Source organism: Daktulosphaira vitifoliae, unplaced genomic scaffold (assembly GCF_025091365.1).
Source record: "Daktulosphaira vitifoliae isolate Bord-2020 unplaced genomic scaffold, ASM2509136v1 Scaffold_3, whole genome shotgun sequence".
Lineage (NCBI taxonomy): Eukaryota > Metazoa > Arthropoda > Insecta > Hemiptera > Phylloxeridae > Daktulosphaira > Daktulosphaira vitifoliae.
In genome coordinates, this window is record NW_026099574.1 from 39,582,304 (window position 1) to 39,596,594 (window position 14,291).

Consider the following 14,291-nt stretch of genomic DNA (forward strand, 5'->3'; position numbering starts at 1 on the left):
TTCAAACTGGTAAATGACACTAATGCTGTATACTCTACGGATGATTTTAGTTTATTTTAAGGCTTGAAACTTTAAAAAAAAAGGGTTAATATGTTCCGGTAAATTCCAAATTTTATTACAGAACTGTAACCAGTAGAAGCGACTACAAGAGTCTTTAAAACAAAGTTTGAAACAAAATAAGAAATGCGACAGAACGAACATTTTCATAAATCTAACACATCTTAGGTAGTTCTTTATTGATTATTTTTTTGATTTACTAGAAATCAGTAAGAACGGATTCTGTAGTATAAGGTAGATATAAATATTTTAATTACTTTTAAATTAAAACTATAATCATTTGGCATTTAATGGACTATCAACTACACATGATTAAACTTAGTACTGCAATTTTATGAAATGTATGGCTTATTAAAACAATAAAATTAAGTAATTTGACTTTTTATTACTTCCTTGTGGTTTTTGAAACTCACTGACAAATCCAAACGCATGGAGTATTTTAAGCATACGAGTATTATAAAACCAATAGAGATTTTTCTATAAAACAATAAAACATCATTAAAACTATTATAATGCTTCATTAATTGTTTACAATATGAAAAGTTAATTACACTTAGATTTTCTACCCATCGTAAACTTGTTTGATTTTCATATCGTTTAAATAATTTATTTGATGTTTGTTTTGGAAATGCACATAGTACTAGCTGTTTATAATTTTATAATGCTAACTGCTATCTCTTTCACACAGTTAAAAGGTAATCCAAATAAATAATTCGTTAATATTATCATAACTTGCATTGCTTATCACATAGAAATTATTAATTTTACTGGCAGTCAAAAATAAAATAGTAGAAATAATAATCACGAATAACATGCGTATCATTAATATTTAAAAAATAATATTGCAGGTTTTTAACTCATTTTATGTCACATAAAATAAGAATTCATATTATCCATTAGCGATGATTCATCACTCGTAGGATATTCACAACTAGGTTAATAATAACCCTATAGAAGGTTCAATGAGTTTCAGGCCTTGTGCTCTGCATCATAAGTTCTAAAATTGTTTAACTAGTTATTATTTCTTCTTGTTATTCTGATTTTTAAGACTCAAAACATCACTTAAACCGCTAACATTTTTCCCAATGTCAAAATTTACAATTGCAGTTTTTATATTAATAATTGGATAGTTTGTTAGTGCCATCGCATCTAACGTGGATTTATCGCAATCGTTTTATGTTTTTTACGTTAAATCTTGCTTGTACATTAGTTAAGTGCTAAAGTGTGTCTGCCGCAATGAGTTAAAAGCCTTGGCAGGGTTAAAAATAATTGTTATTCTCGTTTTGTTATGTACACCAAGGTTGTTTGTTGTAATATATCATCTGTCCATTTCTACTTTCTTAAATCAGTGCATCTTAATTATTTGGATTGTAGTCCATTATTTACTTTTGACTGAAGAAATACAGAACGTGTGTCGTCTTTTATTTTTTTTATATTTCTCATAAAACCCAACAAAATCTTAACATGCAATGTGCACTGAATTCAAATTAAAAGGTATTAAGATTAATGAATAGCAATAATTAAATTGATGTCTTGATAAAGTGTCTTTTAAATTTAATATTTATCAATAAGATCAATGTTATATATTTGTGAGTTATGGACTGATAGTTCATTAGATTTGCAGTTACTAAAACTTGTATTGTTTTATTTATCTGTAAAAAAATATTCTGTGTGACATTGGTTTTTCCACAAGCACCTATTCTCGTGGATATTTTAGAATAGACCGTGGATTTTTCATGGTATTGTCTTATATTGTGGCTTCATTAAGTATTCGTTTTATTTTCGCCCAAATCGTTGTAAAATAGTATACTGTTCGACACTCATTGCATACATTAAGATTGGAAGCGTCGCGTTGCAGTCGAAAACTCTGTTATGGGCATTCGAAGCACGTTCTATGATCCTACACAAAATCGTTGAACACTCTATCTAAGCGACTGGTAGAATACCAATCTAGCAAAACAACTGGGATTTTAGGACAAGGTAAAAAAAAAAAATTACTTTACAAGGGTCTATGTAAGACACAAAGTCAACAAACCGAAATTGTTATTTTAAATATTTAGCCGGAATTTTTTATTATAAATAAAATCCATTTCGCGGTTAACATATGGTCTCGTACATAAAAACTCGAGTGCTTCACAACGAACAAAATGCTTAAGGTATTCAGTAAATAAACAGAGTATTCAAAAGAGGCTGTGTAAACGCAATTTATTTTTCCTATAGAAAGCACAATTTAGATTTTCGCTTTTGCGTCAGTTTCACGGGAGCGACGTCGGTCCGGTTGTGTACATTGCGAATTCATAATATATACTCGTGCAGAAAAATATTCAACAGCGTTCTATCATTTACGAACTCTGTTGTTTCTACACGAAAACGTCAAGTTTTCATTATCTTCTTATCACTTCACATCGAGTCTCTGTGCATCATTGTCATGTTTCCACTTTTCTTTGGGTTGTACTTTAGCTTGTGTTATGCCTTCGAGCCGCGCGTAATAATAATAACGATAACATAAGTACAGCGTAAGCAAACAAAACTACTTCAGTGTGATGCACTCGAGAGTGGTCGCCCAAGAACTCATTACGTTGAAACACGCTTGTCAGATAGACTTTTCTCTCTCATTTTTTTATAACTTGCTGTTATTGCCATTGTCGTTGTGCAAGTACAAGCTTTAGACAGTGACTTAAGTGAAATACAAGTGTTTGTGCAGAAAAATTGCAGTTTATAACACACGGAAAAAGGGAAAAACACTAGAATGAAAAATAAAAAAATTGCTGGAGGAAGAAAAATAATAATTAAACATTCGACAGCCGTCGCAAAAAGAAAACCGGAACCTTTCCAACTGATCCTTCAGTTACTGTATATACTAAACGAAATAACCAAGTCTCAGAAGTCTAGTGCTATTTTATGTTGCAATTTCTCTAACAAAATAATAACTACCCGTAACTTTTCTTTGATATACGTGCACCTATGGGCCTTGGCTAAATACCATAAAAATTCTTTGACTTTTTATGTGCAACGACCTCTGTTAAAATTCCACCATATAGTGGTCTCCGTTCTATGTAAAAAAAAAAAAACAACTACAAAATATCTGAAGAAAAGCCACTCGAATTCAAAAATTATTATGGTACTTTTATTGACATATTTTTAATTTAATATTCTGGATAAAATATTCATTGACCATTAAATAATATTATTTACAAATCGCAAAAGGTTAAACGAATGCCTACACAATGAAAATGTTTCTTACCCCATTACGGACTAAACCAATTATAACAGTACTACCAAACTTTTAAAGTTCTATAATTTTCCACCAACGTTTAAAAAGTGAGTTAAAGAGCTTAAGGTTAAGTACAAAAAAAAAAAAATAAACGTTTTACTGGTTTAATGTTTCTATGAATTTCATTATAAAGTATTTATTCACTTTTAATGGACATTTCATAATATTTACACAGTGTAAGTAATATGCATTTTCATGTAATATGTGTTGTACTCTGTACTTAAATACCGAGTACAACACATCTAACTGTCAACTCCTATAAATTTTAATACGATTAACAATTAGATGCAATTTTATTTTTAAATTGATGAATTCTTTAACTGCGTTAAAATCATATTTTTTAATATTTGTTTTTGAGAAAAAAATATATTGATTTTAAATTTGAAAATAGTCACTTCTTAAGTACTTTCCTCTGCAAAAAGATTAATGGATTGATAACAATTTTATGACGAGTAATTATTGAGTTTCAAGCATTTTAATACACAGAGGGATACGTAGAGCTGGTGGTTACAGTTCGTTTTGATGTTTATTTATAACGCAAACTCCATACGTAATATTAATATAAGGGCTTATGATTTGGAATCAGTAATTTATGTTTTTTAGTTTAATTATCATCCATTAGACGGAATTTGATCGGCTCACATAGACACGTATGAATATATTCATAAATTTTTATTTGTCCAAGTTCTATAATTGATTGCAATGTACAGCTGAATAACAGTGAACCTAAAATGAAAAATATGCAGATAATTTTCTTATGTACAACTGAACGTTTTAATAAATTTCTAAAAGTTGAAGGTCTTTTAATGGTTATTGCATCAAAGGGGTTCTTTTTAATATACCGAAATATGTCGTATAACAAGAAAACAATAGTCGACATCCGCATGAATAATAATACTGGTAAAAATAAAAGGAATATTGAGAAAAGGGTTAAGAATAATAATTGAACTGTAGGGTATAGAGACAGTCGGAGGTCGTGGGATTTTGATCAGGTGTATTTAAAGGATCTCTGCAAGGGTCGTGAGCTATTCTTGTTTTCGAACCTATACAATGTTACTCGGACCAAAAAACGTTAGTATTTTTAAGGATACGGTTCTAAAATTAATTCTAATTTATAAATTTAAGATTTTTGGACTTAAAAATATGTAGAGTTAAATTTTTTAATGTCCTTTGTTTATAAAACATATACAGAGTGATTTAATTATCTTAATTAGTCAACATATAAAAATAACATTGAGCGTTTTTGGTTTCATTTATGTATACGTCTTCTTGATTTATCAATCATGAAGTATTTTTTATTTTCAGTCCTTATAAGGGTGTCAACTATATTTTTTCAAGTGGCAACATACTCAATCAGAAATCAACAACCGGCAGTTTTGGCGCAGTAGCGGTGACCAGTATTAGACTAATACTGGCAATGTCTGAGATGATAGCGCTTTTCCAATAGTGACCAACCAGTACTGATGATTTTATATAATTAGTATTAGGCAAGTACTCTGCTAGCAATGGAAGTCAAGTACTGTACACTGTACTAAGGCAAGATGCCATCCAGCACTACGTTAATACGGACTAGCCAATGGTCAGTTATCAGCATCGGTGCAATACTTCGCCTGTTGTCAATACTGGTAGTTTACATAATACAATTATATAGTTTATTGATAAACTATGATAACATGTACCTAAATGAAACAAATAAAATTTATCAATATTATTTTCATGGCATCGAAAAATCGTTTGGATCATTAAATTCTGATGAGTCTGTATATACTATATATAGTATAGTTGTATTTGACTTTGAAATTTTAATCATTTTAATGCATATTATTAAAATAAAATTAATTATAATGTATTAAAAGTACGTAGTATGTACTTAGAAAGTAACATTATGTTATTAATTTTTATAAACGTTTAACATATTAATATTAGTTTTCTTAGTCGTACAACAAAAAGATATTTTTGAAAAGCTAATGTCATCATATCTTATTTACGGTTAAGTGTAACTCATAGTTGAGTTGATGTAAAAATATTAGAAATAATATTATTATTGTTATTAGATTAAACCAATTTATAAGTATAGCCAAAAAATAAATATCTCTATTGGCTTTTAGCTTATACTCGCATAATATAATATATATATATACATAAATGTATTATTTATTTTCATTTGTTACTATTCAACAATAGTTAGTTTAGGGCAGTTTGATATTAGGGTAGTAGCCAGGCACTTTATTTATTATATTATTTTGGAGAGATAGGACTGTACCATATTTTTTTTTATTATGGCACCAAAGTCTTTCTTTATTCTATCATACGCATTTTATTATATTAGGATCTCATAATACGTGTCTGTACATTTGAGAAGATCTTTGAAATTTGAACACTTCGATAACTATAACCAACAGGTATTTATTAATAAATATTTAACAACGTATGATTATACTGTTTTTTTATAAGATGAAAGGTTAACACTGTGGTTCAGGTTCATCGACTGCGAGATTGCTATTTACGAGTTAATAAAAACCAGTTGTATTGCTCCTGCATTTTGTAAGATAGATCTGACTAGTAGAAAACTTCTTATTGGATAGGCTTATGATGTTAACCGGTTTTATAATTCTGGTCAGTCGATTTTTTCCGAACCAACAGGCATAAAATCTAATTTATCTTTTCAAATAAAAAAAATACTATAATTAATTAAAAATACCTAATTTGCATAGCATTTATTACTAAAAATAGCTCATACATTATCACGCATTACTTATTTTATCATTCACAATTTTATGGAGTCAACAGCTAACCATTATTATTCATTTAGAACATTCAACGCACTCCAGTCCATGAGTCTTTATCATCCACCTTAAAATATTTACTATTTTTTGTATATGTAATATAAAATATTATTGTATGATATTAATTGATGAAAAAATGTTTGAATTTAGTTTAAATATTGAATAAAAGTAGTTTGTTATTATCGCAGCTATTTAAAGTTATTTAGTAACAATTCCTTTGAATATTATTCAGTAGACAGCCAAACATACACCTAGTGAATTTGTGTAATCTTTGTTTACTCGAAAAGGTGTATTTAATGTGTAAAATTTTTAAATGAATTGTTATTTTTGAGCATTATTTATCTCTTGTTTATTTATAATGAAATTTGTGAGGTTGTTAGTAATTTCCTAAGTAACGTATGTTTAGCTAATTTTTTATACTAGTATTACTATGATTTCAAAATGTTAATGATGGTAGTAATAATATTTAATTAAACATTTTAAAGTAAATTTTGAAATGTGAAATTTCAATATGATTGATAAATAAGTAAAATAATCAAACTTCATATGGCTAGTTGGTATATTATGATTGTATATTTTTACAAATAATAATAATGTAAATTTTTTCTTCATATATTTCATCATACACCTCTTTATTAGCTATAAATGAAGTAATTTATTTACACAGTTCTTTATCAAGAATAAAATTTAAAATAATTAATATTCAAAAATAATTTTCTATATAAAACCATGAAAAAACCTTTAGGAAATATTCTAGAACAATATATGAAGTTTAATAAGTCAAATTTATAATTTTTAGTTAATTAAATTTTTTATAAACATTAACGTGAAATTTAATATTTAAGTGTTAAAAATACTTATTTACTAATATTTTATATGTCCTTGTGTATTTATTCCTACCATCATAAGAATTATAAAATTATTTATAAAATTCTTCTGCATTTGGTTAAATTATCCAAATGCATAGTTTTAATAATTATTTTAGTAACGATATAAAATTATTATTCTAGTAACGCCATCTATAAACAAAAAAAATTAATTCTATAAGGACTATTTACTAGATAGCAGTAGTTGTACATGTTAGTTCTAACGGCTGTGGGACACAAATAGGTTAAGTTTAGGAACAAAAAAAATTACGAAGTATTGTTACCAAATATTTTAATAGGTAATAAATATTGTAAAACTATAACAAATTTAAAGATTGCTTTTGGAATTAACTTTATACTCTTATGTAATATTTATAGCACTTTAAAGATGAAAAAATTATTGACATTGCTCGAGTTCCCAGGTAAAGTGAATATTTTAACTGATTCAAATTTATTTGAACAAAATCTTAATCGAATATTAAATACTACTTAATCTTTTGTTTTATCTTTTCACACGAAAATATTCACTTAATCAGTCTCAAATAAAGTAGTCATTACTTAAATATGGCTTTCTTTAACAATATAAGACTTTGAAAATGAAATTTTAAATATGTCTTAGACTAGGAATCCTTTGATTAATAGATATTTCTGTAATGGTTAAATTGACTAGCAGTTTTAATTGTATACATAGTAACTATTTAACTAACTAAACATTTATAAATATAATTACAGTTTATTCGTTACACATATAAGTAAAACCAAAAAATGTATAATTAATTTTAGCAACACGAAATATACCTACCAATTACTTTAGAAAAAACAACTATAAAATATTTTTACTTTTAATAATAAACACTATGTGTTCAAATATCCTGTAAATGATTATATTATTAGCTTGATTATATATTAACAATAATCATATAATAATCAGAATTAAGAAATCTTAATTTACATGATTCAAAGACGCATATAATACTTATATTGTTCAACAAATAATTTCAATAAATAGCCAGTACTGGAAAAATGCATAAAAGAATCGTATAAAAAAATAGGATTTTATGCAATGAGATTTTTAATAAATAATTAAACTGAGAACAAAATAATGGTTGGGTCTCGTTTACCAGTGGTAAGTTAATAATCGTAAAACTCTAAAAATGATCATTTGGATTATTCAAATAATTTCCATAAAAATGCTTTGGCGTTGGCTTAGAACCGCCACGCGTCCGATAAAAAACAATGACATTGAGACAAGAGGAGTGATCATTTGTTCAACGGGGATGGACAAAGTGGCCAGGTGAGGTAAAAGAAAATATGGAAATTTATACTGTTCAGCATCGTGACGGTTGCCCTATACGGGACACGTATAAACACTGCAGGTGTTTTGGGGCAGCTGGTCAATTCTTTGCGTTAGGGTCATCTGTAGGGTTAATTTTTAAAATCTAAACAATTTTATACAAATAATCACAGTATAAAAAGGTGCTTTAGCTCATTGCTGGATGTACTTCAGTAAATTAGTTGACCAGATGTTTGTTTGGGATAATCCTCAACCCTAGTTTATACAGACAATAGAATAGTATGAAAAATAAATGTTTCATACCATAAAAAATACTAATTAATAACTATTTTATAAAATTATTTTCTAGTGAAAATCATTGAGCTAACATTAATTATTTGAAATAATCAATATATGATTTTTCTTATGATAGCACTAGGACAATGAATTTTTGAGATTTTTAGTAATTTGTTTACAATAGAATGTTTTCTGTCATAACCAGAATAATTACGAGTCAATTTTATCGAGAAGGTCGGTTTTTACACTTCAAGATGTTTATAAGACATTAATTAAATTTGAAATTTGTTTTTTTCTTTCTTGTAAAATTACCAAAATTGAGCTTATAGATAATAGCCATAGAACTGTATTATAACGTTAACAATTATTTTTTAAGTAATGTTAATGATTATGTTATTTATATTTAATGTTTCCGAAAAGTAATATAATTATGAATAATAATCAATAGATAATAATCATTAAATATTATTTAATGAAGATATATTATTACGAAAACAAAAACTAAAAATTACTAAAATTTAAGTACTGAAAGGTTAGTATTGTTAAATGATTATAATAATGAGTTTTATTTTTATGTTCTAAAATGTTAACCTTTAATTTTTACATTATAAAGAATAATGGATATGCAACAGAAATTTAATTATAAATTGAAAAAATACTTTAGACATAATAAAATATTACCTTCTGCCCGTCAAACTTTAAATAATATATTATTTTTTACAAAATAAAAATTAAATATTATAAAAATCATACTTTTAGCATATTAAATGAAATTTATTATGAATACTTTTTGAATATGTTAAATTCAGTAATAATTGAAAATTAACATTAATAATTCATATTTAACCAAATATTTAATTTTATTTTTTGATAAATATATTATTAAAAAAAACAATATCAGTATAATTTGACACGATGAAATTAAATAATAAGAAAAAAAAGATATCGAAGAGTTTTTTTTTATTCTGATATATTAGTAACGTTTCTTCTGATATAATTAAGAGTTCATTTAACTCATTGAAATGAACTAGAAATTAGTTCTTGTCGTTAACAAATATTTTCTTAATGAATTCGTTGGAAAAATGTTATTGGCTTAATATCTCTTAGCAGTCAACTGTAATTATAGCAAATTAGATTGTTATGGCGATCTACCAAATTTAATTGGGTATATCGAAATGGTCAGTATATCGATACACACAATTCCATTCTTCCCTGTAATTAAATAATTGTACATTCGATACTTTTCCCTTATATTTCATTGGCGCTTGTATCGAGAGACAGTAAACTTATGTCAGGTTACTGAATTATTAGATTTCTATAAGTTAAAACAAATCTTTTTCAACAATTTTTAATTTTTTAATTTTGTAAGAAATTGTTGAACAATTTAAATTAATTATTAATTTATTAATTAACAATTAATTGAAAAAAAATTTGATTTAATCATAAAATTAAATTGTATTTAGAATTAACTTTTTATCATTATGTAAAATTCTCAAATTTTAACTTACATGATATTGTTCGCAACATACTAGCAAAAAATAATTTTTATTCAAAAATTTGAATTCAGCGATAGGCAATAAGTTCTGATTATCTGGCGAGTTAAAATTTTAAAAATACATCTATGTAATTAACACATAGCTTTAATATAACTCAATTATTAAATTAAAGTTCTATTATTCTATTATATAAATGTATTATGTGTTTATGGTGTGCTGTTGTCTTGGAAAATGTAATACCATTTGATTCAACAATTTTAGCCACTTTTTGTAATATTTAACAGTGTAGCTTATCCAAAAAAATTGTTTTTTGTATTTATTATTAGTAATTAACTCTTATATCTTTGATGGATAACAATCCGTATTATTCATGAGGAAGTAAAATAATAATAATGTTTTATAGATTGTACTTGGTATAAAAGAAATTTTATGTTTTTTAGAATTTTGTATTTTATTTATACATAAAATTAAACATGTAAATGATTATATTATTATATTACAATAATTAAACAAATTAATTTTATTAAATAATATATTAATAACAATTATTGTGATTTTATTATTATTATTATTTGGAGAACTAAAAAATAAAGATGAGTTAATACATAAAAGTTAAATGGTTCGAACAACCATTGTTTTAAAAAAATTATTAAAATAATAGATGCATATTTAAAACAAAACACTAAAAAAGCCGAAAAAAGAAAAAATATAAGTATTAACGAAGATGAAAGACTATAAGAAGAGAATTCTAATATTGCGATACATACAAGAAATTATAAACCAATAACGGTCATAGGAATACTATTTCGTAGCCTAAAGGACAAATTTCTGGAAATGCAAACATTAGATATCTATGAAATATTGTTTTATTGAGACAAGTCAAAAATTGGACCAACGGAAAAAAAAATTTGTAGCGAAAATTAATGAACTTGAAAAAGACGTTGACTATCATAGAGAAGCAAATTTTATGGTAGCTAAACACGCCAAAAAGAAATAGAGGATACAATTTTAACAAAGTTAAAATTTCAAATAAAGAAACTTATTTTGGTAAACAAATTTATAAGTAACTAATAAAAATTGAAAAATGACCTGAAAATTACAACAAAAAAGACGAATAAAAAGTAAGAAAGATTTGATAATCCAAGTCATACTATACACTAAGAAAAAAAAAAACCAAATAATAATTATAAGTGAAATAAGCTTTACATGACACATATGTCAATATAGTTTCTTATTAAAAAAATCAACACAGTAGGGACGTAGCATAGTTAGAACAAGTATAAATGATATCTGACGGTGATTATAATCACTATCATAAAAAACGCTTCGATTGAAGTCTGAAGTTAGTGTTTAATTATTAGATGGAATTGTTATATTATTTCAAAAACAATATCAACTGCTATTTCCTTAATTACATCTTGCTTTGTAGTTCCTTAATTTATAAGTATAATATATGAATAAATATTAATTATAGTAATTTAATATAAATTTGATAATCAATAATTTAATATTGTAATTTTTACGGAGAAATTATAGGAAAATTATAATGTATTTGTATATTTTGTTAAATCTATGGCAACTGTGTATCAAAATTGTAAGTATGAATTTATAAAAAAAATATTTTATATTGGAATATTTGAATGATTTGCTGTTCATTAAAACTAACCTAATTAATAGTCTGTTCATACAAAATACAATAAAAATAAAAAATTTTGTTACGTTTAAAAAAATGTAAAAAAGATATTTTAACTGGTGCGGTTCGAATATCGCATTTTTGAGTGTGAGTTTATATAATAACCGTCGCGGTCATTGTACAGTACATAAATTTTTAGATAAGGACAATTTATGAATGTGTAGAAACTTTCATGGATTGTCATATTATTTGAAAAGCTTGAGGATTTATCCATGTTTGCAGTTGATTGCTTACTTTTAGGACTCATTGCAGAGTCCATCTTTGGAGCGATAGTTACTGCTCGGTGGTTGAAACTATACTGGCGGCTTAACTTGTTATCAGTCTGTTTTTATACGTTGGTTGTTTATCATATCAGTTGTTTACTGTATCGGTTGTTTATCATATCTGTTTATGACTCATGTTGTTTACGGTATCTTGTTTTTGCTGATGTTTTTGTTGACGACTTTGTTTTTGATTATTGTTGTTGTTTTTGACATTTTTGGCATTTTGGTCTTCCTTTTCTGCACCGATAGTTTTCCATTACGTTGATAGTAACTTTTTCTTGTATTGAACTGTTTTCAGTGTTGTTAGTTGATTTTCTTTTTGTCTGTTGTATGATGGATAAACAAGTCTTGCTTATTTTCCATTCGTCTTCTCTGTTGAAATTCTCTGGACATTTTTCGATTTCTATTGCCTCTTTGTACATTCGTTTGCCAAAATGATTTTCTTTGTTTAGTATTTTTACTTTATCAAATTGGATGTCATGTCCTTTGTTTTTAGCGTGTTCGGCTACTGACAATTTTTCTGTCCTTTGGTAATCCACGTCTTTTTCGTATTCTTTTATTCTTGTTGCAATAGCTCTTCCTGTTTGTCTAATGTAGGATTTACCACAAGAGCACGGTATTTCATATACTACGGGGGTTTGCGTCTCTGGTAGCTTATTTTTCGGGTTCCGGAGCAGTGATCCTGCGACTGTGTTCGGTTTAAAAACAGTTCTTAGTTTAAGTTTTTGTGTGATTCTTGAAATGCGGTCAGTGATTCCCTGTATGTACGGTAGTATTAAAGTTCCTTTCTTTTCATCTTCTTTGTTTTCTTCATCGTCATTACGTGTTGTGTTTTTTCTTTTCTCTGCTTTTCTGATTGCCTTGTTGATATTTTTGATTGTGTATCCATTGTTCTTGAGTGCTTGTCGTAGGTATGTTTTTTCTTCGTTCACGTGGTTTTCTTCATCTATTCTGACGGCTCTTGTTGCCATTGTGTGTAATAGTTCCATTTTTTGTGAGGGGCAGTAGTGTGAATCGGCGTGTAAATATCTATCAGTATGTGTGCTTTTTCTGTATACTCCTGTGCCGAATTTTCCATTAGGTTGTTTATTGACCATTACATCCAAAAATGGCAATTTCCCGTTTTCTTCTGTTTCCATAATGAACTGTATATTGGCGTGTATACTGTTTAAATGTTGAAGGAAAGATTGTAGTTTGTCAACGCCATGTTGCCATACGACGACAGTGTCGTCTACATACCGTAGCCACATTTTTGGTTTTTGCATATATGTGTTCATTGCGTCCACTTCAAACCATTCCATGAATATGTTGGCGAATACTGGTGCTAGTCTTGATCCCATTGCCATTCCATTAGTTTGTTCGTAGATGTTGTCTTGGTATGTGAAAACTGTTGTTTTGGTGCACAATTCCAGTAAACTATGTAGTTTTTGTCTAACCATTGTTGTTTATTTATGATATTCAGTGTGTCTTTTACTGGTACCATTGTGAATAACGAGACTACGTCGAAGCTGACCAGAATGTCTCCGTTTTCCCAGTTGGTTTGTTGCAATTTTTCCACAAAATGAGTCGAGTTTTTTTACATAGGAAGATATTTTTCCAGTGTAGGTTTTCAAAATTTGTGCTAAGTGACCTTCCAAGTTATATGTTGGCGAGTTTATGGCACTGACTATTGATCTGAGCGGCACTTCATTCTTGTGTATTTTTGGAACTCCGTAAATTCTTGGTAGTCTTGGAACCGTCACTAGTAGTTGTTTTCGTTCTTTTTCGTCTAGTATTGCTTTCTTTGTTTCATCATTGACTAGTTTGATTATTCAGTTTAGCGGATTTCTTTTTATGATTTTGTACAGCCCTTCTTCTAGTAATTTCTTTATTTTAGTATTATAATCTGTGGTCTTCATGATAACTGTGGCATTTCCTTTATCAGCTTTTAGTATTATAACATTATGGTTGTTTCTTAAATTTTTGAGTGCAGTTAACTCTTCTTTGTTGTAGTTCTGTTTTAGCAGGACTGATTCTCTTAAAATTTTGCAGCTTTCTTGCCTGATGATTTCTTTTTTGTGGTCTTCAAGTTGGTACAGTGAGTTTTCTATACTGCTTATAATGTCTTCCTTTGGAATTTTCTTTGGAACTAACGAAAAGTTAAAACCTTTTTAGTATTTTATTGTAACAGTATAGTTTCAGCCATCGAGCAGTAACTATCGCTCCGAAGATAGACTCTGTAATGAGTCCGAAACGTCAGCAATCAACTGCAAACATGGATAAATCCTCAAGCTTTTCAAATAAAAG

The 14,291-nt window shown here is 27.4% G+C and overlaps 1 protein-coding gene across 1 annotated transcript in view; it reads right to left on the reverse strand.

Annotated features, from left to right (window-relative positions):
• Window positions 1-13,943, reverse strand: part of LOC126900718 (uncharacterized) — a 43,790-nt gene extending 29,847 nt beyond the window's left edge. The window contains exon 1 of the mRNA XM_050676636.1: window positions 11,977-13,943. Coding sequence (XP_050532593.1) covers window positions 12,197-13,444 — 1,248 coding nt within the window. The 5' untranslated portion in view covers window positions 13,445-13,943 and the 3' untranslated portion in view covers window positions 11,977-12,196. The remainder of the gene's footprint in view (window positions 1-11,976) is intronic.
• Window positions 13,944-14,291: the final 348 nt, after the last annotated feature.